At 38.0% G+C, this 24,781-nt stretch overlaps 1 protein-coding gene and 1 long non-coding RNA gene across 3 annotated transcripts in view; both read left to right on the plus strand.

Annotated features, from left to right (window-relative positions):
* The first annotated feature begins 6,679 nt into the window (after nt 1–6,679).
* The window catches only part of TFR2 (transferrin receptor 2), a 158,154-nt gene continuing 140,052 nt past the window's right edge, over nt 6,680–24,781 (plus strand). Inside the window, exons 1-2 of one of the 2 annotated variants that reach the window (XM_053718376.1) lie at nt 6,680–6,741; nt 12,947–12,987. In XM_053718376.1, the coding sequence (XP_053574351.1) occupies nt 12,955–12,987 (33 nt within the window). In that variant the 5' untranslated portion in view covers nt 6,680–6,741; nt 12,947–12,954. Of the gene's footprint in view, nt 6,742–12,946; nt 12,988–24,781 lie in introns of those variants that run through there. The other variant, XM_053718377.1, reaches the window with a different exon arrangement.
* On the plus strand, nt 22,609–24,016 carry LOC128663845 (uncharacterized). The gene is made up of 3 exons (XR_008402901.1): nt 22,609–22,655; nt 23,336–23,369; nt 23,948–24,016. It is a non-coding gene; the product is annotated as an uncharacterized LOC128663845 (long non-coding RNA).

Below are 24,781 nucleotides of genomic sequence, written 5' to 3' on the forward strand. Positions count from 1 at the left end.
ATTTTAGCTTACGATTACCCTCCCATCTGACACTTCCCACCCCCTGATCACTACCTGATCCCTCCCAAACAGCTTTATTCCCTCCCTCAACTCCCCCCCCCCCACACACACACACACACACTGGTCACACCATCTTAGGTCCTGGCAGATAGTCTGCCAGTTTGCATTTTTAGACCCCTTTTGTTTATTTTTTTTATTATTATTATTTCCTTCAGTGTATGATTACTCCCATACCTTCCCACCTCTCTGATCCCTCCCAAACAGCTCTCTAACCCTCCCCCTGCTAACTGGTGTTGCCATCTTAGGTACTTTAGGTACTGGCAGCTGTCTGCCAGTTCCCAGTTTTGCTACATTTGTTTTTTTTTTTTTTTTTTTAAGTTTTATTTTTTTATTCTATTTTCTTCTGTAGTGTAGCAGCCCTCCTTCGCCCTCCCCACCTCTCCCCTCCAAGCGTTCCTTTACATAGCCCTTCTGTCACATCTTATTGCTAATTTCCCCTCACTTAGGAATTTATTTCTGCAGTATAATGGCCCCACCTGTTCCAGCCCCCTCCGGCCCGCTTCCACCACCTCCAGCCCGTTTTCAATGCCCTCCAGCTCATTCCCACCCCCTCCAGCTATGGTCTGCGCATCTGCCTCCCTCCTGACCCTCCCACACCACCAACAATTGGCACCATCGCTACCCGATGCAGCGGTCACTCTGCAATTCTATTTCTGCACTGACCCACTCGTGGGGCATGCAGAAAAAGCGCAATCTCGCAACTTTTAGTGAGATCACGGCAGGAAGAGGCCCAGGACAGCAGCGTTATACAACTACAGGGCACAGTGCTGGTCATTAAGGGGTTAAAATCTGTGCAATAATCCAACATGAAATATTAATATTTCATATTCCAATGTTCATTACATAACATAATATGCTCTGTTTATTAATAAATACATATTTCTACATATATCTGATGGTTTTGTGATAAAATATATATCTATACCTATATATATAAAGATGATTATATATAGGTATAGATATATACAGAGACATATACAGTATATATACGTAATATCTATTAAAAAGTAGTTAGAAGCTGCAGTGTGGAATATAGCGATTATTTACTGTAAATATTTCACATTCCAATGTTCTTCACATAGGAGAATATGTTCTATGTCTTTTGTTTTTCTCATGAAGGCTACACAGCTGGAGACTGGAGAACTCGTAAAGCAATGGACTCCCATGAGGTTATTTAAAGGGACAGTCTAGGCCAAAATAAACTTTCATGATTCAGATAGAGCATGTAATTTTAAACAATTTTCCAATTTACTTTTATCACCAATTTTGCTTTGTTCTCTTGGTATTCTTAGTTGAAAGCTTAACCTAGGAGGTTCATATGCTAATTTCTTAGACCTTGAAGGCCACCTCTTTTCAGAATGCATTTTAACAATTTTTCACCACTAGAGGGTGTTAGTTAATGTATTTCATATAGATAACGCTGTGCTCGTGCACGTGAAGTTAGCTGGGAGCATTCACTGATTGGCTAAACTGCAAGTCTGTCAAAAGAACTGAAATAAAGGGGCAGTTTGCAGAGGCTTAGATACAAGATAATCACAGAGGTTAAAAGTATATTAATATGACTGTGTTAATTATGCAAAACTGGGGAATGGGTAATAAAGGGAATATTCTACTGGTCTGTTTTTTAAGCATTGTGCGGTCTCAATATTTGCTTGATTTTCATTTATTTAGAATGTTACTGCTTACTTAATAATGTTTTAGCTGATATATAAATAATTTTACCTGCTATACTATAGTAACTATTTTTCTATGGAGCCTGTTTTTAGCTTTGGGGACCTTACGAAGGGCTAGATTACAAGTGGTGCACTAATATTAGCGTGTGTGATATAAGAATATTGAGGGCATGTTAATTTGCGTTTGTTCCCCCCACCTTTTTTTGAGGGGTCTAGAGGTCCTCCCCACATATTGTATTCCACAGCTGCATTCAAGTATATACATTACAAATGAAGAGTCACGCGTAAAGTGTGATTTAATATCGAACTTCTCCTTACTAACGTATAATATAAATTCTGTTCTCTTATCAGTAGTGTTTGCACAGAGGCCACAATTTTGGCGATTACATTTATAGAAGCCAGGTTTACCCAAAAATGGACTACCAAAATGTGTAACGTCCGCTACTGTCTCTTTAACAACTTCACAGACCAAGCTTATATAAGGCTCCTCCTTATCCTTCTTCGCTGCTAAGTAATTTGTGATTTGAATGCTAGTAAGGCTGATCTACAGATTCCTGCTTAGCCTGAGATTCGTCTTCCCCTATATTAGCGATTCTTTGGGAACTCAAACTTAGGGGAACCTATAGAATCTAATACCCAATTACAGACTCAAACTTGGAAACTTGTGTATTTCACAACCGCTGCTACTGCAGCTCATATGGTGCTCAGACACTCCTAACACATTAATTTAAACTCGCGCTGTAAGACTACAGCAGTGTGCATAACCCCACCTACCTTCAGTCTCCTCTGTGCAGTGACTGCACGCTACGGGAACCACTGAGTGTAAAACGCTCCCAGGCGTCTCCGCCTTACACAGGCGCCATGGTCGCAGCTTAACTCTCTGACAGACTCCAGCACGGCTCACAAGCTCCGGACCTGCTTTATCTGAGTGAGTAACTCTCAACAGCAATTGCCGCTTAGCACCTTTGGACATATCTCAACTCACTTGAACTGATACATAATCACTGAGCTGTGAATTCTTTGTCAACCTGTTGTACGCTACACTTTGAGCTTGTATGTTTAAACCATATTAGTTGTGTCCTCCAACCTGCTTGTTAAACAGCGTACACAGGAGTACTCCAATGGAGATAGTAGCCATCACTTTCAAACAGGATCTCTACTGTACAGACTCCTCCTAACTTAAGCTGAATCTAACTCTGTAACAGTTCATCAGCTGCATATATTGACAGATAGTATTAAAATACTACACTTCAATTCACACATACCCTATTTAGGCACCAGTGTATATTTATTTTCATATGAACCACGGGGTGTTTCTTTGAAGTGTGTTATTCTGTGTTTGTATTCCTCCTTCACCTTTTGCTTATACGTTATCCTTTTCTGACTTCTCTTAGTCCCCTCTAGTCGATGAGCTAAATCCTGACTCTTGCACTTAAGAGTCACAGGTGTGGTGTGAGACAGAGTGGAAATTAGATTGCATGCATTACTATTACTCTCACAAAACCTGTCTAGATTCTTACAAAATGATTGGTCTTAATTTTTTGATGGTATGATTTCATCACAACCTTACTTGGAGCAAGTTTATTTTTTAAAGTTGGTGCTCTCCTAAAGGTACAAATTGGACTTTTACCTATACTTTCCTTCAGTAGTGGATCACCTGTCAGTATATACCAATATTTTTTCAGGATATTTTTAATCTTGTTATGATTATTGTTATATTGAGTAATAAATCTTACTCCCTTATTTGTTGTCTCGTCTCGTCTTTCATCTGAATCCTCAGATGTATAGACTGCCAAATCTTTATTTAAATATCTACCAAAAAATTCCTCCCTACATTTACTCCTAGCTTTCAAATAACTCTCTTCTATAAGTTCACTAGGATACTGTTTCTCTAGAAATCTATTTTTCAATAGCAATGCTTGACTATCAAAAGTATCCAAATTTGTGCAGTTTTGACGTATCCTGTAAAATTGGTTATAAGGGATATTCTTTTTCCAAGGCAAATGATGGTTACTCTTGTAGTTCAAATAGCAGTTTGTATCAACTGACTTGAAAAAAGTTTTAGTTATGACATTACCAGATTGGTCCCATTCCAATATTAAATCTAAAAAGTCTATACTGGTTTCCTCAATTCTAGATGTGAAACTAATGCCCATTTCATTATCATTCAAAGTATTAACAAAATTCTGGGCATCTGCTCTGTTTCCTTCCCAGATGAACAAGAGGTTGTCAATAAAACGGCCATAGAAGACCAGACTCACCCCAAATCTAGAGGAATAAATATATCTCTCCTCGAAAAGGCCCATAAACAAATTAGCAAAACTTTGGGCGAATCTGGTCCCCATGGCCGTACCCTTTATTTGAAGGAAAAATCTTTCTTGATAAACAAAATAGTTGTGTTTAAGTACAAATGTTATACATTCCAATAAGAAATCTCTCTGTCTGTCTGGCAAATATATATCTCTTTTTAGGAAGTGTTCGATTGCTTCCACACCTAGGTTGTGAGCTATATTTGAATATAAGGCAGACACATCACAGGTCAACCATAAAAGTTCTCTTTCAGCTTTTTGAATTTTAGATATTTTAGAGATAAGATCAGGGGTATCTTTGATATATGGTGGTAACATCAAAACCGATTTCTTCAGGAATTGGTCAACATATTCAGATAGATTACATGTCAAATTACCAATTCCTGAAATTATCGGTCTCCCTAGTGGATCAACCATACTTTTGTGGATCTTAGGGAGATGATAATAATATGCTAAATTAGGTGTGTAGGGAATTAAATAATCTCTTTCCTTTTTAGTCAGCATTCCTTCTAACCATCCTGTATCTATCATTTTAATAAAACTTGCAAGAAATTTCTTAGTAGGATTGAACATTAGTACTTTATAGTATTCTACATCCAAAAGTATCCTGTTAGCTTCCTTCATATAATCACTCATATTTTGCACTACTATCCCTCCTCCCTTGTCCGCTTGTCTGGTGACAAGGTTTTTATTAGATGCTAGTCTAGATAGTGCTTTCATTTCATAAATGTTTAAATTAGAATTTTTGATATTGCCCACAGGTAAAGTACCAAATTCTTTTAGTACTAAATTCTGGAATAGTTGTATACTATACCCAGCACTAGGTGGATTGAAGTTGGATTTGGATACTAGATCTGAATGAATGTAATTCTCAAATAGTTCAACACATAAAGTGTCTGGGTCAAAATAAACAATATCTGTTTTAGGTTGTTCTACCATATCATCTGTAAGGATGGGTTGATAACGTAAGCCCTTAAATTTCTTTTCACAGAAATATCTTTGAATAGACAGTTTACGCACAAATCTATATAGTGTTTGCGATGCGGGGGGGGGGGGGCCTCGCTTTAGTAGTTAATAGATAGTTTATGGGTGTTAGGGTACTTTTTAACAATTTAGTTATGAGTTTTATGTTACAGCTTTGTAGCGTAACACTCATAACTACTGACTTTAGATGGCGGTACGAATCTTGTCATTTTAGGCTGTAACGCTCGCTTTTTAGCCTCACCGCAAAACTTGTAATACCGGCGCTATGGGAATCCCATGAAAAAACGTAATTTTTAGGAGTGCGGTACTGACGTTGTGGTACAGGCTAAAAGGCTTGGGGTACACCTATACCGACAAGACTTGTAATGGCTGCGTTAGGCAAAATGATGCGTTATGGGCCACAACACTGCTATTTGACTCATAACGCAAAACTTGTAATCTAGCTGTAATATAATTTTAAAAAAACATCTACATATTATTCTGGAGCAAATCTTTGCTTTGAATACATCAGTTGATGTAGCATTTATTTATTGTTTAATGTCTAATGCTATAAATTTACATTACGTGACAATTACATGTTATTTCAAGAGGTGGGTAGGTACTAATGCTGGCTCTGTATATGTGAGCCTTGACGTTGTCACCTCACCTCTCATGCCTTATCTCTTTATCTGCCTATATATCAGACTTTCTATTAATCTGTCTGTCTGTCCGTCAGTCTGTCGTTCGATATCTACTTGTCTGTCTATCTATTTCTGTCTGTTTCCATATTTGTGGAGCATCAAAAGGGATAACAGAACATTACAAAATGGCTGCAAATGATCAAAGGAGAAAAGACATCACTCTAAAAAAAAAAACTAAAACAAAACTTGTTTTTTTGTTCGCCATCTTATAATATTGCACTTGTTTTTTGTTCCCCATCTTATAATATTGCACTTGTTTTTGTTCCCCATCTTATAATATTGCACTTGTTTTTGTTCCCCATCTTATAATATTGCACTTGTTTTTGTTCCCCATCTTATAATATTGCACTTGTTTTTGTTCCCCATCTTATAATATTGCACTTGTTTTTGTTCCCCATCTTATAATATTGCACTTGTTTTTGTTCCACATCTTATAATATTGCACTTGTTTTTGTTCCCCATCTTATAATATTGCACTTGTTTTTGTTCCCCATCTTATAATATTGCACTTGTTTTTGTTCCCCATCTTATAATATTGCACTTGTTTTTGTTTCCCATCTTATAATATTGCACTTGTTTTTGTTCCCCATCTTATAATATTGCACTTGTTTTTGTTTCCCATCTTATAATATTGCACTTGTTTTTGTTCCCCATCTTATAATATTGCACTTGTTTTTGTTCCCCATCTTATAATATTGCACTTGTTTTTGTTCCCCATATTATAATATTGCACTTGTTTTTGTTCCCCATCTTATAATATTGCACTTGTTTTTGTTCCCCATCTTATAATATTGCACTTGTTTTTGTTCCCCATATCATAATATTGCACTTGTTTTTGTTCCCCATCTTATAATATTGTACCTGTTTAAAAAGTAAACAAGCATTCAGGAAAATAAATTTGAGCGATTGTTTACACAGTCCTGTGTGTTGATGTGTTCTGTGTTGTGCAAATGTTGACCACTGCCCACCACTTCTGGACTTTGCTTTAGCTGTACGCTGAAGTCTGTGTGTAGAAACGACAAACTGCGGATATAGGTAAGTGTAACAAACTGTAGCTAGCAGTAAATATATATATACAAAGTATTAATAGGAATGAAATGCTTTATGTGACAAAAAACAGGGTAGATAAAATACCAATCTACAAACAATAATGCAGTAAAGTTACAAGTACTGCACAAACAATGATAAAACCTTAACACAGCATTAAACAAATGCTAGATATAAGGATGTATTTAAAGCAAATACTAACCAGAGAATAATACATAGATGCTTTTTTTAAAGTTATATTTAAGAAATAAGTGCAAAGTTTTTAGTAATGGGCTGTGCTGGTTTAAGTGGGTATAAAATTCAACATTTAATCCCCAAATAAAATGTTACATTAAAAGAAAATTAAATCCAAAGTTTTTCTTTCATGCTTCAGATACATTTTAGAAGATTTCCAATTTGCTTAATTCTCTTGGTACCTTTTGTTGAAGGAGCAGCAATGCATTACAGGGATCTAGCTCACCACGACTGATGAGCCAATGACAAGAGGTGTATATGTGCAGCCACCAATGAGCAGCTAGCTCAAGGTAGTGCATTGCTGGTCTTGAGCCTACCTAAGTATACTTTATTGATAAAGAATACCAAAAGAATGAAGCAAAGTAGATAAATATCAGCCAAGTCTAAACAGTAAAAAAAATAAAAATAAACATCTTGTTAGCTGCAATTGTTTGTCAATAGCCAAACTACACCCACCATGTGCCCTATTTGAAGGGGCCGATTTCTTGAGTCTGCACACATCAGCTAGCCACAGTCATAATGTTAGTATGATATACTTTGTTTTGCAGCTGTTATCTTTTAAAGTCAATTAAAAAATGTTATGTAGCCTTGAGAAGTCTGCAGGGTGCATTTAAAACTCTGATAATTAAAGTATCTACAACTTACAGAGCTAAATTGCAGGGGAATGGAAAAACATAAATAATGAAACTATATTGCTTCATTACACCTAACTAAACATTTAATAAAAAATCTCAAGATATTTACGAACCCTTTCAATGTCAAGTGTTTGAGCTATACAACCTCCCCTCTAGTTATACAATCTGATCCACTGCTAATTTACTAAATGTAACTAGCAAATGAAACCTGGTAGTGAATCACTTATGATGGGCACGGTGTGATCATTTTGATCAATGGTGTGTAAAATCCAGTAGCGTAGGGCTGTGTTTTTATGCTAAATGAGATAAGGGAGAGTGACATGTTAGGTACTTCCAAGAACTTGGGGATCATAGCAGTATCAGTAATAGGGAGATGGGCCCCTCCCTGCCAGCTCAGTAATACCCATCGTTATCTGCTGAGCCAGCAACTTCTGATGAAGAAAAAAAGACATTATCAGTATTTAGTATCCTCGTGAACACTGTATTAACTTAATGGAACGTTGTACTGTAAAATGAGTTTCTCCATAATGGGGTCTATTCATTAATAGGTAAATGGCAGGTTGAAACATTTCAATTCCCGCCATTAACAATGTATTATGAACGGCCAATCCCAGTATCTCCTGCAAGAAGAGCGGTTAGCTCTGTACATTGCAAAGTTAATGTTGTGAACAATTTAGCTAAAATAGGAGAAGTGCAGCAGAATTGTATGCAGGATTAACTATGCATTGTGCAGGGCTAACACAGATCTTCTTGCAGGAGAGATACTCACTGGGTTTTGCCCTTCATAATGCATAGTTAATGAAACATTTCAAATCACCTGCAATTTATCTCCTAGTGAATAGAACCCACTGTGTTTACAGAGCATGGCAACTTGTTCCTTTAAAGGGACATTGCACACTAGATTTGTCTTTGCATAAATGTTTTGTAGATGAGCCATTTATATAGCCTGTCTGGGAGTAGGGTTTGCTACCTCAGCCACGCTTTCCTGGACACTTATGAGTAATACATTCTGCAGGGTGTGCAGAGAGGAATATGAATTGTGCTGTTCAGTGTCACTATTTGTAGGCAGTCCAGGGTTGAAATTCATGTTCCTACCTGCACACCCTGCAGCATGTATAACTCATAAGTGTTCAGGAAAACATGGCTGAGGTGCGTAATACCCCAGGTGATGTTATACGGTATGTCTAGAGTAGGAGACTAGAACCTTGATTTACCTTTGTGTTAATTTGGAAGCCTCCTCTCAACGGATCACCAACGTGGTGACATATTCTCATTATTTATTTTACCTGCTTTTACTGCAGTTTAAAGGGACAGTCTAGTATAAATTAAACTTTCATTATTCAGATAGGACTTTTAATTTTAATCAACTTTCCAATTTATTTTTATCATCAAATTTGCTTTTTTCTCTTGGTATTCTTAGTTTAAACTAAACATAGGTAGGCTCATATGCTAATTTCTAAGCCTTTGAGGGCTGCCTCTTATTAAACGCTTTTTAAATCTCTTTTCAACACAAAGAGACAGAAAGTACACGTGGGCCATATAAAGCTGTGTTCAGGCACAGGGGGTTATTTAAGATTTAGCACAAAAAAATGCTAAATTTTAGACAATAGATAATAGTCACAGTCATGTCATCAGGGGGCTGGAAGAAGGTTCCTAGATACAAGGTAATCACAGAGGTAAAAAGTATATTAATATAACTGTGTTGGTTATGCAAAACTGGGGAATGGGTAATAAAGGGATTATCTATCTTTTAAAACAATACCAATTCTATGGTAGACTGTCCCTTTAACTCTGATGGCTCTGAGATGTGGCATGATATGATATCAGCTGGCATGATATTGATGGATATTCAGTGATGTCAGATAGACGTTGCTATAAGGTCCTACTCTTGCCTACTGTGTATTTGGAGCAGTACTGGCAATTAAGAATAAAAACTGGCGCTCATTGTTTTGCTATAACATTACTTTATAATATGACCTTTCCTCCCCTGTTACTGAATTTGCAATATTTACAGCGATCTGTATTTTGCGTATTCTTATTATAAAATAGTGTTATAGCAAAACAACGAGCGTCAGTTTTTATTCTTAATTGCCAGTACTGCTCCAAGCTCAAAGTACACAGTAGGCAAGAGTAGGACCTTCTAACAACGTCTCTTCAACATCACCGAATATCCACTGTTCTCGTGCCAGCTGTTTGCCTATTTCTTGATTTACCTATTATGTGTCAGTCTTCTGACACTGCGCGCATGCACACTAGCTGTCGGTTGCATGCTCGCATGTGCAATGGAGCCAAGTCATGGAATCTGCTGCTGGAAGTGACTTCATCATGGGGTTTTTGATTTATTGGAGTTTTCAATAAAACACCGGCTCCTAAGCTTACATTCCTGATTTTCAAATAAAGATACAAAGAGAACAAAGACAAATTGATAATAGGAGTAAATTAGAAAGTTGCTTAACATTGAATGCTCTATCTGAATCATGAAAGAAAAAAAAATTGGGTTTCAAATCTCTTTAAAGGAACATTGCACTCAATTTTTAATCTCATATAATTAAAATAGTTTAATGATTTACTTTGCTTTTTTGCTGTTTAAGGTCTTGCTTTGTGTAGACATGGGATACTCCTTCCGCAATATTTTTTTCAGAATTAAATTATATTAATTTGCATTAAATAAAAATGCCAAATTGTTGTTATATAAGCACCCTACAACCCAATTGCAGCCATTAATCTCCCCTTTAAATTGTAGCTTCCCAGCCCCAACTGCTGCAGCCCACCGGGAAATCTCCTGGTATCCTGGTAGGCCAATCCGGCCCTGTGCTTGTTCCATGCTTCTTAGAGAGGTGAAAAGTCAAATTCTGTTATCTGAGCCAGCTACATACAACACAGTATTTGCAGAGAACATTGTATAAACTGATTTAGAGCCCTAATTGGCCACAATCAGTGGAGATAAAATACTCATATTCATCATGGATATCAAATGATTTATTACAGATTTTCACTTTGTTAGCATTATGTGCAGAGTTTTCTAAGTGCTTTTACTATGTAGATCTTTTGCGAATAAGTACATAATTGCTGATATACATAGTTACAAAAAATGACTTTAATAACACAAATAATGTTTAAAGTAAAAACAAATTGCCATTTCAAAATAGTGCTTTCTCTTTATTTTTAAAACTCTATAGGCTTTCCCTTTCCTCCTTTAAAGGGACATTCCGGTCAAAATTTAAATGCACATAGATGAATTACATATTTGAAAAGAAACATATTTGCAATATACATGTATTTGAAAAAAAATCGTCTAGTAAAAGTTGAGCACTGTTTTAGTGTTAACCTTTTTTCTCTGCATGTGCACGTGAAGCATAGCTAGATATGCTCAGTGCACCAGCATTTTAAATACTGCAGCTGCTCAGAGTGCCATATATATATATATATATATATATATATATATATATATATATATATATATATATATATCTTAAAAGCAAAATAAAAAAATGAAGAGTTAATTGCAAGAAAAAAGACCACTGTATGCTGCATCTGTTTGGTTGGAAGCTAGCATGTGTAGCTGTCATTTAGCGACCCCTTCCTAGGCATGGCACTAGGTCCTATCACAATGACCATTTGCTGTAGATAACTTTTCTTTTGTTTGCTTTTAACCTGTCTGTGTGCACTTAAGCAACTGCTGGCTATATTGTGTTGATTTTAAATTAATTTGTGATTTTTCTTGTTGGGCTTTGCTTAAAGGGATACTAAACCCAAATTCTTTCTTTCACGATTCAGATAGAGCATGATATTTTAAGCAACTTTCTTATTTACTCCTATAACCATTTTGTCTTTGTTCTCTCGCTATCCTTATTTGAAAAAGCAGGAATGTAAGCTTAGTAGCTAGACCATTTTTGGTTCAGCACCCTGGATAGTGCTTGTTGATTAGTGTCTAAGGGATAGATTTATCAAGCCCCTGCGGCAGCAAGTTCTCACAAGAACTTGCTCGCCGCGATTTATCAAGCAGCGGTCACCAGACCGCTGCTTCCCTAACATCTTCGCCACATCTATTCTGGCAAAATTCAATCTCCTCGGTCAAGTACGACCGAGGAGATTGACAGCTCCTGCCCGCGCGTGATTGGCTGTGCGCGGGCAGGGGGCGGGATTGCACGCTAGCGCAAAATTGCGCTCGTGTGCAATGTTAATTACCTGCGGGTAATTGCGCCCCGCCACAGGCGAGCTGAGGCGTACAGGGGCGCGTATACGCGCCCCTGTACGCCTCAGGGTTGATAAATCTAGCCCTAAATGTAGCCACCAATCAGCAAGCTCTATCCAGGTGCTAAAACCAAAAGCTTAGATTCCTGCTTTTCAAATAAAAATAGCAAGAGGACAAAGAAAAATTGATAATAGGAGTAAATTAGAAAGTTGCTTAAAATTGCTTGCTTTATCTTAGAAAAATGTTGTGTTTAGTGTCCCTTTAACTGCCTGTGTCACTGGCTATAAAGCCAGTCTGTGAGTGCCATGGGAGTTGTGGCGTGTGATGTGTACCCACTCTGGTTTGTGCAGTTCTGTGTACATGAATGATGATGGAAACACAAAACTCGAACCTTTTATAATTATAATACACTGCTTGCCCAGTAATTAAAGGGATATGAAACCCAATTTTTGTGTGATTCAGACAGAGCATACAATTTAATTTTTTTTTTCCAATTTACTTCTATTATCAAATTTGCTTCATTCCAATGTTATTCATGGTTGAGATACCTAGGTAGGTTTCTGAATCACTATATGGCGTGAAATAGTGCTGCCAACTAGTAGTGCTCTTGCATATGGATAACATTCTTGCAAAAATGCTGCTATATAGTTCTCCAGACACATGCACGCTCCTGAGCTTACATCCCTGCTTTTCAACAAAAGATACCATGAGAACAAAGAAAATGAGTAGAAATCACTTATTATCGTATCTGCAAAACATCCAGCTATAATTTATTATTATAACCCCACTAGGTGTTTGCACTACTACACAGTAGGTATATGATCACCCTTCTCTTGCAATAACCACCTTTGCTTGGAACAGAAATGACCTAAATACAAATATATAATATGTTTAAGATGTTTTGTATGTTAAGCATTAATTAAATACTACATTTGTATGTTAAGCATTAATTAAATACTACATTTGTATGTTAAGCATTAATTAAATACTACATTTGTATGTTAAGCATTAATTAAATACTACATTTGTATGTTGTGTGTAAATGCAAATATGATGCAATAGAATGAGGCGTTGGGTGGGGTCCTTACTTGAAGTAATAGATAGCTCTTTTCTTGTCTTCCCTCTGCAGACTGCGAGATGGACACAGTAAGAGACATGTTTAGAGGGGCGGTGAGTTCATTGTATTACTAATATATTCACACACATATATATAAATATAACAATGATTTGATTATTACTTAATAATGTTCCATTTATTTATATAAGTCTTGCTAACAGCTATCATTATACAACTGAAATCATTTATTTTTTGGCACACTTGGGGTCAATAAATGTATTTTTATTACTACAATTTCTGTATCTGTCTAACACTTTCGAATGTTCCATATAGCTGTCTTAATAACTTCTAATTCGTCAGTAATATTATTACTATGATTTTTCCTATTTGTCCAATAGAATATTGGCCCATGTGACCTCTTCCTATTTTCGATGCAATTCCTCCATTCAACCCTCCATAGAGATTATATTATTGGTATATGTATATATATATATATACATATATATATATATATATATATATATATATACAGACACATATATCAACTTCAAATTATTTTCCTATTGCAACACATACTTTATTCTGATAACTTGCTATATAAAAATACTTCATAGACCTTTTTTTTTAAAATCCATATAAACTCTCATTCATATTGCTCCATATAATTACTCCCTAAAACCGTTCCTAATATGCTACATAACCTATCCATAAAACTCCTCCTTTTTCTCTATATACAATCTATCAAGTTCTAGGCAGAATCAGTGCTTTAGGTGAATATATTTGTGCAATAGGTATTTACTTTCTATCTGAATTAACAAATGTCATCACCAGGTTGCAATTTCATTTTTCTTTCTTTCTTTATATTTTGAAATTTGGACAATTGAACAGTTTTCAATTTTAATTTAGAGGGACTGTGTATTGTAAAAATGTGTTTCCAATTACTTGTTATGCCAGCTGCAAGGTATAAAAAGTATGGCAAATAGTTCCTTTGTGTATATTTTTGTTTATGAAATAGCTGTTCCTGCTGAATTAAATCCCAAACCCAATGAAATGGGCTGAGCTTGTATTGAGAGCAGGCCTAATTAGCTTATATGTCTAAATATTTACACAAAGTCTTCCTCATCTTATTTCTCAATGTTTATTCAAACACCATTACATAGAGAACAATGGTAACTGGACACTTAAGTATATCTCTGTCACAAACCCTACTGGGAGCATAAATTCATCAAACCTAATTTTTAATAACTAGTACTTAAAGGGACAGTCTATGCCAAAATAAACTTTCATGATTCAGATAGAGCATGTCATTTTAAACATTTTTCCAATTTACTTTTATCACCAATTTTGCTTTGTTCTCTTGGTATTCTTAGTTGAAAGCTTAACCTAGGAGGTTCATATGCTAATTTCTTAGACCTTGAAGCCCACCTCTTTCAGATTGCATTTTAACAGTTTTTTTTTTACCACTAGAGGGTGTTAGTTCACATATTTCATATAACACTGTGCTCGTGCATGTGAAGTAATCTGGGATCAGGCACTGATTGGCTAGACTGCAAGTCTGTCAAAAGAACTGAAAAAAGGGGCAGTTTGCAGAGGCTTAGATACAAGATAATCACAGAGGTTAAAAGTATATTATTATAACTGTGTTGGTTATGCAAAACTGGGAAATGGGTAATAAAGGGATTATCTATCTTTTAAAACAATAAAAATTCTGGTGTAGACTGTCCCTTTAAGTTACTGAAATGTTCAGTATAGGTGGTGATAGACAAAATCAACAATTTCCAATGGTAAAATAAAGGTAAGGTCGCTGTTTGTAAACAATGTAAAGCATTCTAGCAGATAAAACAGATCATTGGGAACACATTAAAGGAGAGAACATGTTACAGTACACTGTTCCTTTAATAATAAAAGTTATTTTTATACAGAGCTTGATGGATTCTTTTCGCTTGACCTTTTTTAAGTGTCATAGCATCCAGCACCCTCCATCTACAGCTATACTGTTCATAATAACGGAAGTATACATGTACATATATATAATGGCTGATACATTTATAATTTGTATATTCATATTATTATTATTACTACTAATCATAATAATGCCCATATGCATAAATAGGGTTAAATGATTGGTCTATGTGTTACGGCAACCAAGGATATAACATGAGTGTTTTTTCTATGTTTCCTGCAGCAATGCGAGTGAAATTGCAGTATTTGTGTTGTTGATAGCTATAGGAATAAAACCATTGCTCTAAGTGTTTCTGGCAGCTAAGGGGTATCATTCATACATATGCCCTTAGTCACTCTTGTTAATATATGTGTGGTGCAAAAATGCTTCCCTTCTAGGGTTGCCACCTCAGCTATGTTTTCCTGGACACTTATGAATTACACATGCTACAGGGTGTGCAGGGAGGAACATGAATAGTGCGGTCCAGGGTCCCTATTCGTGTGCTGTCCAGGTGCGCAGTGCATTTTGCCCTCTGCACACCCTGCAGCATGTGCAACTCATAAGTTTCCAGCAAAACATGGCTGAGGCGGCAACCCCATTCCCTTCAGAATTCAAATACACTCATGTGCACTTACATTTCTATAATTACTTCCTTTAAGGGGACACTAAACCCACTTTTTTCCATGATTCAGATAGAGCATGCAATTTTAAGCAACTTTCTAATTTACTCCTGTTATCAAATTTCCTTTGTTCTCTTGCTATCTTTATTTAAAAAGCAGGAATATAAAGCTTAGGAGCCGGCCCATTTTAGGTTCAGCACCCCTTGATAGCACTTGCTTATTGGTGGCTACATTAAATTAGAAAGTTGCTTAAAATTGCATGCTCTATCTGAATCATGAAAGAAAAAAAAATTGAGTTTAGTGTAGTAATAGATTTGTCTCTGATTCCTAATTACCTTTGTGTGACTTCCCTATGCTGTAATCACTTAGTATCACTTTAAGGAGAAGAAATCTAAAATATCACCATGTATGTACAGATACGTGTAAATACTTACAAGTGACCATGCACGAAAAGATAGCATAACAATGAAATTCATATCTAAAATTATGATTGTGTCGATTACCTACAGCTGCTAAATAAATATGCAATGAAATTACTATTTTCCCTGCCCGTAATTCACAGTCTTCTCTGCCTGTGTCTTTATTTTTAGTTTTTCGTTATCTAAAATGCAAATGAGGGTACTATGCATACAAATGTATTAGACATGATATAAAACTACCTTTAGTTTGCATGTATAAGCTGTATTATGACATGTTAATATTACCTCAAATATCAATGTTTACACTTGGTTCCATCCCCTATCCAAAATGTCCCATTTTAGAGCTGCAAATATTCCAAAATCCAAACATCCAAAATGATTTCTGCAATTTAAACCGTGGTGCAGGCACAGCGCCCATGTCTCCATATGTCAGCCTCTGGTGCTCATAGAGTTATATCAACTAGGTAAATAGGGCAGCACACACTAGTTTCTGTAAGATTCCTCATATGCAGCTTCTATTGCAATCATACAAATGTATACAACTTCAGGAAAAAATATTTTAGTACTATTTACCAGTGTTGTCATTTACAATATTTATGAGTGCAAAAAAAATGTATTCAAAAGTTTGGATTTCAGAATAAGTTTGGAATTCTGGATTTGGGTATTTGTACCTGTATTTTAATTTCTCTCCCAACAAGCATTTTGGAGTAGATTGTAATCCTTCCATCCCGTTTATTGGCGGTTTTTCAGCTCTCAATCCGTATTTATCAAGGTTTTTAATAAAGTGCAAAACTGCCCTTTTCAACGTTTGACAGTATTCCTAAAGAAAAGAAAAATTCTATTATTTTGCACATGTGCAATGCACTCTGAAAAGGTCTAGATTAATTAAACATATATTTAATACTATTGTACAGCACCTCAGTAGTGGACAGGACAGACAATTACATATGTATATGTGTACAGTATTCTTATCTATATGAACAGATTTTACTCAGCGATTGCGTTGTTGTGATTGGGCGTTAAGTATTTCCCATTCAGTTCAGTTTGTTTAAAATCACAATCTTCTTACAGTTATAGAAATGCTGCAAAGGAAAAACCAATTCTGTACAGTGTAGTTTGGTAATTGTGGTCTGTACCGTGAGAGTGAGGATTTTGTATTTACAGTCTGTACAGTGAGAGTGAGGTTTGGTATTTGCAGTCTGTACAGTGAGAGTGAGGTTTGGTATTTGCAGTCTGTACAGTGAGAGTGAGGTTTGGTATTTGCAGACTGTACAGTGAGAGTGAGGTTTGGTATTTGCAGTCTGTACAGTGAGAGTGAGGTTTGGTATTTGCAGTGTGTACAGTGAGAGTGAGGTTTGGTATTTGCAGTCTGTACCGTGAGAGTGAGGATTTTGTATTTACAGTCTGTACAGTGAGAGTGAGGTTTGGTATTTGCAGTCTGTACAGTGAGAGTGAGGTTTGGTATTTGCAGTCTGTACAGTGAGAGTGAGGTTTGGTATTTGCAGTCTGTACCGTGAGAGTGATGTTTGGTATTTGCAGTCTGTACAGTGAGAGTGAGGTTTGGTATTTGCAGTCTGTACAGTGAGAGTGAGGATTTTGTATTTACAGTCTGTACAGTGAGAGTGAGGTTTTGTATTTGCAGTCTGTACCGTGAGAGTGATGTTTGGTATTTGCAGTCTGTACAGTGAGAGTGAGGTTTGGTATTTGCAGTGTGTACAGTGAGAGTGAGGTTTGGTATTTGAAGTCTGTACAGTGAGAGTGAGGTTTGGTATTTACAGTCTGTACAGTGAGAGTGAGGTTTGGTATTTGCAGTCTGTACAGTGAGAGTAAGGTTTGGTATTTGCAGTCTGTACAGTGAGAGTGAGGTTTTGTATTTGCAGTCTGTACAGTGAGAGTGAGGTTTGGTATTTGCAGTCTGTACAGTGAGAGTGAGGTTTGGTATTTGCAGTCTGTACAGTGAGAGTAAGGTTTGGTATTTGCAGTCTGTACAGTGAAAGTGAGGTTTGGTATTTGCAGTGTGTACAGTGAGAGTGAGGTTTGGTATTTGCAGTCTGTACAGTGAGAGTAAGATTTGGTATTTGCAGTCTGTACAGTGAAAGTGAGGTTTGGTATTTGCAGTGTGTACAGTGAGAGTGAGGTTTGGTATTTGCAGTGTGTACAGTGAGAGTGAGGTTTGGTATTTGCAGTGTGTACAGTGAGAGTGAGGTTTGGTATTTGCAGTCTGTACAGTGAGAGTGAGGTTTTGTATTTGCAGTCTGTACCGTGAGAGTGAGGTTTGGTATTTGCAGTCTGTACCGTGAGAGTGAGGTTTGGTATTTGCAGTCTGTACAGTGAGAGTGAGGTTTGGTATTTGCAGTCTGTACAGTGAGAGTGAGGTTTGGTATTTGCAGTGTGTACAGTGAGAGTGAGGTTTGGTATTTGCAGTCTGTACAGTGAGAGTGAGGTTTTGTATTTGCAGTCTGTACAGTGAGAGTGAGGTTTTGTATTTGCAGTCTGTACCGTGAGAGTGATGTTTGGTATTTGCAGTCTGTACAGTGAGAGTGAGGTTTGGTATTTGCAGTCTGTACAGTGAGAGTGAGGTTTTGTATTTGCAGTCTGTACCGTGAGAGTGATGTTTGGTATTTGCAGTCTGTACAGTGAGAGTGAGGTTTTGTATTTGCAGTCTGTACAGTGAGAGTGAGGTTTTGTATTTGCAGTCTGTACCGTGAGAGTGATGTTTGGTATTTACAGTCTGTACAGTGAGAGTGAGGTTTGGTATTTGCAGTCTGTACAGTGAGAGTGAGGATTTTGTATTTACAGTCTGTACAGTGAGAGTGAGGTTTGGTATTTGCAGTGTGTACAGTGAGAGTGAGGTTTGGTATTTGCAGTGTGTACAGTGAGAGTGAGGATTTTGTATTTACAGTCTGTACAGTGAGAGTGAGGTTTGGTATTTGCAGTCTGTACAGTGAGAGTAAGGTTTGGTATTTTCAGTGTGTACAGTGAAAGTGAGGTTTGGTATTTTCAGTGTGTACAGTGAGAGTGAGGTTTGGTATTTGCAGTGTGTACAGTGAGAGTGAGGTTTGGTATTTGCAGTCTGTACAGTGAGAGTGAGGTTTTGTATTTGCAGTCTGTACCGTGAGAGTGAGGTTTGGTATTTGCAGTCTGTACCGTGAGAGTGAGGTTTGGTATTTGCAGTCTGTACAGTGAGAGTGAGGTTTGGTATTTGCAGTCTGTACAATGAGAGTGAGGTTTGGTATTTGCAGTCTGTACCGTGAGAGTGATGTTTGGTATTTGCAGTCTGTACAGTGAGAGTGAGGTTTGGTATTTGCAGTCTGTACAGTGAGAGTGAGGTTTGGTATTTGCAGTCTGTACAGTGAGAGTGAGGTTTGGTATTTGCAGTCTGTACAGTGAGAGTGAGGTTTGGTATTTGCAGTCTGTACAGTGAGAGTGAGGTTTTGTATTTGCAGTCTGTACAGTGAGAGTGAGGTTTGGTATTTACAGTCTGTACAGTGAGAGTGAGGTTTGGTATTTGCAGTCTGTACAGTGAAAGTGAGGTTTGGTATTTGCAGTCTGTACAGTGAAAGTGAGGTTTGGTATTTGCAGTCTGTACAGTGAGAGTGAAGTTTGGTATTTGCAGTCTGTACCGTGAGAGTGAGGTTTGGTATTTGCAGTCTGTACAGTGAGAGTGAGGTTTTGTATTTGCAGTCTGTACCGTGAGAGTGATGTTTAGTATTTGCAGTCTGTACAGTGAGAGTGATGTTTGGTATTTGCAGTCTGTACAGTGAGAGTGAGGTTTGGTATTTGCAGTCTGTACCGTGAGAGTGAGGTTTGGTATTTGCAGTCTGTACCGTGAGAGTGAGGTTTGGTATTTGCAGTGTGTACAGTGAGAGTGAGGTTTGGTATTTGCAGTCTGTACAGTGAGAGTGAGGTTTGGTATTTGCAGTGTGTACAGTGAGAGTGAGGTTTGGTATTTGCAGTCTGTACAGTGAGAGTGAGGTTTTGTATTTGCAGTCTGTACCGTGAGAGTGAGGTTTGGTATTTGCAGTCTGTACCGTGAGAGTGAGGTTTGGTATTTGCAGTCTGTACAGTGAGAGTGAGGTTTGGTATTTGCAGTCTGTACAGTGAGAGTGAGGTTTGGTATTTGCAGTGTGTACAGTGAGAGTGAGGTTTGGTATTTGCAGTCTGTACAGTGAGAGTGAGGTTTTGTATTTGCAGTCTGTACAGTGAGAGTGAGGTTTTGTATTTGCAGTCTGTACCGTGAGAGTGATGTTTGGTATTTGCAGTCTGTACAGTGAGAGTGAGGTTTGGTATTTGCAGTCTGTACAGTGAGAGTGAGGTTTTGTATTTGCAGTCTGTACCGTGAGAGTGATGTTTGGTATTTGCAGTCTGTACAGTGAGAGTGAGGTTTTGTATTTGCAGTCTGTACAGTGAGAGTGAGGATTTTGTATTTACAGTCTGTACAGTGAGAGTGAGGTTTGGTATTTGCAGTCTGTACAGTGAGAGTGAGGATTTTGTATTTACAGTCTGTACAGTGAGAGTGAGGTTTGGTATTTGCAGTCTGTACAGTGAGAGTGAGGTTTGGTATTTGCAGTGTGTACAGTGAGAGTGAGGATTTTGTATTTACAGTCTGTACAGTGAGAGTGAGGTTTGGTATTTGCAGTCTGTACAGTGAGAGTAAGGTTTGGTATTTGCAGTCTGTACAGTGAAAGTGAGGTTTGGTATTTGCAGTGTGTACAGTGAGAGTGAGGTTTGGTATTTGCAGTCTGTACAGTGAGAGTGAGGTTTGGTATTTGCAGTGTGTACAGTGAGAGTGAGGTTTGGTATTTGCAGTCTGTACAGTGAGAGTGAGGTTTTGTATTTGCAGTCTGTACCGTGAGAGTGAGGTTTGGTATTTGCAGTCTGTACCGTGAGAGTGAGGTTTGGTATTTGCAGTCTGTACAGTGAGAGTGAGGTTTGGTATTTGCAGTGTGTACAGTGAGAGTGAGGTTTGGTATTTGCAGTCTGTACAGTGAGAGTGAGGTTTGGTATTTGCAGTCTGTACAGTGAGAGTGAGGTTTGGTATGTGCAGTCTGTACCGTGAGAGTGAGGTTTGGTATTTGCAGTCTGTACAGTGAGAGTGAGGCTTTGTATTTGCAGTCTGTACCGTGAGAGTGATGTTTGGTATTTGCAGTCTGTACCGTGAGAGTGATGTTTGGTATTTGCAGTCTGTACAGTGAGAGTGAGGTTTGGTATTTGCAGTCTGTACAGTGAGAGTGAGGTTTGGTATTTGCAGTCTGTACAGTGAGAGTGAGGTTTGGTATTTGCAGTCTGTACAGTGAGAGTGAGGTTTGGTATTTGCAGTCTGTACAGTGAGAGTGAGGTTTTGTATTTGCAGTCTGTACAGTGAGAGTGAGGTTTGGTATTTACAGTCTGTACAGTGAGAGTGAGGTTTGGTATTTGCAGTCTGTACAGTGAAAGTGAGGTTTGGTATTTGCAGTCTGTACAGTGAAAGTGAGGTTTGGTATTTGCAGTCTGTACAGTGAGAGTGAAGTTTGGTATTTGCAGTCTGTACCGTGAGAGTGAGGTTTGGTATTTGCAGTCTGTACAGTGAGAGTGAGGTTTTGTATTTGCAGTCTGTACCGTGAGAGTGATGTTTAGTATTTGCAGTCTGTACAGTGAGAGTGATGTTTGGTATTTGCAGTCTGTACAGTGAGAGTGAGGTTTGGTATTTGCAGTCTGTACCGTGAGAGTGAGGTTTGGTATTTGCAGTCTGTACCGTGAGAGTGAGGTTTGGTATTTGCAGTGTGTACAGTGAGAGTGAGGTTTGGTATTTGCAGTCTGTACAGTGAGAGTGAGGTTTGGTATTTGCAGTCTGTACAGTGAGAGTGATGTTTGGTATTTGCAGTCCGTACCGTGAGAGTGATGTTTGGTATTTGCAGTCTGTACCGTGAGAGTGAAGTTTGGTATTTGCAGTCTGTACTGTGAGAGTGAGGTTTGGTATTTGCAGTCTGTACTGTGAGAGTGAGGTTTGGTATTTGCAGTCTGTACAGTGAGAGTGAGGTTTGGTATTTGCAGTCTGTACAGTGAGAGTGAGGTTTGGTATTTGCAGTCTGTACTGTGAGAGTGAGGTTTGGTATTTGCAGTCTGTACAGTGAGAGTGAGGTTTGGTATTTGCAGTCTGTACAGTGAGAGTGAGGTTTGGTATTTGCAGTCTGTACAGTGAGAGTGAGGTTTGGTATTTGCAGTCTGTAACGTGAGAGTGAAGTTTGGTATTTGCAGTCTGTAACGTGAGAGTGAGGTTTGGTATTTGCAGTCTGTAACGTGAGAGTGAGGTTTGGTATTTGCAGTCTGTAACGTGAGAGTGAGGTTTGGTATTTGCAGTCTGTACAGTGAGAGTGAGGTTTGGTATTTGCAGTGTGTACAGTGAGAGTGAGGTTTGGTATTTGCAGTCTGTACAGTGAGAGTGAGGTTTGGTATTTGCAGTCTGTAACGTGAGAGTGAGGTTTGGTATTTGCAGTCTGTACCGTGAGAGTGAGGTTTGGTATTTGCAGTGTGTACCGTGAGAGTGAGGTTTGGTATTTGCAGTCTGTACCGTGAGAGTGAGGTTTGGTATTTGCAGTCTGTACAGTGAGAGTGAGGTTTGGTATTTACAGTCTGTACAGTGAGAGTGAGGTTTGGTATTTGCAGTCTGTACAGTGAGAGTGATGTTTGGTATTTGCAGTCTGTACCGTGAGAGTGAGGTTTGGTATTTGCAGTCTGTACAGTGAGAGTGAAGTTTGGTATTTGCAGTCTGTACAGTGAGAGTGAGGTTTGGTATTTGCAGTCTGTACAGTGAGAGTGAGGTTTGGTATTTACAGTCTGTACAGTGGGAGTGAGGTTTGGTATTTGCAGTCTGTACAGTGAGAGTGAGGTTTGGTATTTGCAGTGTGTACAGTGAGAGTGAGGTTTGGTATTTGCAGTCTGTACAGTGAGAGTGAGGTTTGGTATTTGCAGTCTGTACAGTGAGAGTGAGGTTTGGTATTTGCAGTCTGTACAGTGAGAGTGAGGTTTGGTATTTGCAGTCTGTACAGTGAGAGTAAGGTTTAGTATTTGCAGTCTGTACAGTGAGAGTAAGGTTTGGTATTTTCAGTCTGTACAGTGAGAGTGAAGTTTGGTATTTGCAGTCAGTACCGTGAGAGTGATGTTTGGTATTTGCAGTCTGTACAGTGAGAGTGAGGTTTGGTATTTGCAGTCTGTACAGTGAAAGTGAGGTTTGGTATTTGCAGTCTGTACAGTGAGAGTGAGGTTTGGTATTTGCAGTCTGTACAGTGAAAGTGAGGTTTGGTATTTGCTGTCTGTACAGTGAGAGTGAAGTTTGGTATTTGCAGTCTGTACAGTGAGAGTGAAGTTTGGTATTTGCAGTCTGTACAGTGAGAGTGAAGTTTGGTATTTGCTGTCTGTACAGTGAGAGTGAAGTTTGGTATTTGCTGTCTGTACAGTGAGAGTGAAGTTTGGTATTTGCAGTCTGTACAGTGAGAGTGAGGTTTGGTATTTACAGTCTGTACAGTGAGAGTGAGGTTTGGTATTTGCAGTCTGTACAGTGAGAGTGAAGTTTGGTATTTGCAGTCTGTACAGTGAGAGTGAGGTTTGGTATTTACAGTCTGTACAGTGAGAGTGAGGTTTGGTATTTGCAGTCTGTACAGTGAGAGTGAGGTTTTGTATTTGCAGTCTGTACCGTGAAAGTGAGGTTTGGTATTTACAGTCTGTACAGTGAGAGTGAGGTTTTGTATTTGCAGTCTGTACAGTGAGAGTGAGGTTTGGTATTTGCAGTCTGTACAGTGAGAGTGATGTTTGGTATTTGCAGTCTGTACAGTGAGAGTGAGGTTTGGTATTTGCAGTCTGTACAGTGAGAGTGAGGTTTGGTATTTGCAGTCTGTACAGTGAGAGTGATGTTTGGTATTTGCAGTCTGTACAGTGAGAGTGAGGTTTGGTATTTGCAGTCTGTACAGTGAGAGTGATGTTTGGTATTTGCAGTCTGTACAGTGAGAGTGAGGTTTGGTATTTGCAGTCTGTACCGTGAGAGTGATGTTTGGTATTTGCAGTCTGTACAGTGAGAGTGAGGTTTGGTATTTGCAGTCTGTACAGTGAGAGTGAGGTTTGGTATTTGCAGTCTGTACAGTGAGAGTAAGGTTTGGTATTTGCAGTCTGTACAGTGAGAGTGAGGTTTGGTATTTACAGTCTGTACAGTGAGAGTGAGGTTTGGTATTTGCAGTCTGTACAGTGAGAGTGAGGTTTGGTATTTGCAGTCTGTACAGTGAGAGTAAGGTTTGGTATTTGCAGTCTGTACAGTGAGAGTGAGGTTTGGTATTTGCAGTCTGTACAGTGAGAGTGAGGTTTGGTATTTGTAGTGTGTACAGTGAGAGTGAGGTTTGGTATTTGCAGTCTGTACAGTGAGAGTGAAGTTTGGTATTTGCAGTCTGTACAGTGAGAGTGAAGTTTGGTATTTGCAGTCTGTACAGTGAGAGTGAGGTTTGGTATTTGCAGTCTGTACAGTGATCGTGGCTTTTTGTAAACACGGTTTGTACAGTCGGCTTTTGTACCCTGGACTATTTTTAAAACCTTGTCACTTAGCGGTTTTACAATCTACAATGTGATAACTGTTGAAATCCTGAAGATGAGATAAACAGCAGTCACATCCTTCTCATGGAAATTAATATCCCGCTCTGTTCTTATTAATTTTAGATTAAAATCTCGCTAAAACTGAAATTGAGATTTTCTTAATGAATTTTAAAAATCCAGTATACCCATGATGCTCATATACAAATGGCATTCTTTTTTTAACACTTATCCTAAATACCATTCTATAAAATAGCAAAACACAGACACAGACTCCATTAAGCCACTGCTTATTTCAGTGATCTGCATCTATTATCGATAGTTTAGAGTAAACTTGTGGGATAATGGAGATTAAATCTTGCACGTGTTAATC

Source organism: Bombina bombina, chromosome 6, assembly GCF_027579735.1.
Source record: "Bombina bombina isolate aBomBom1 chromosome 6, aBomBom1.pri, whole genome shotgun sequence".
In the NCBI taxonomy this organism is placed as follows: Eukaryota; Metazoa; Chordata; class Amphibia; order Anura; family Bombinatoridae; genus Bombina; species Bombina bombina.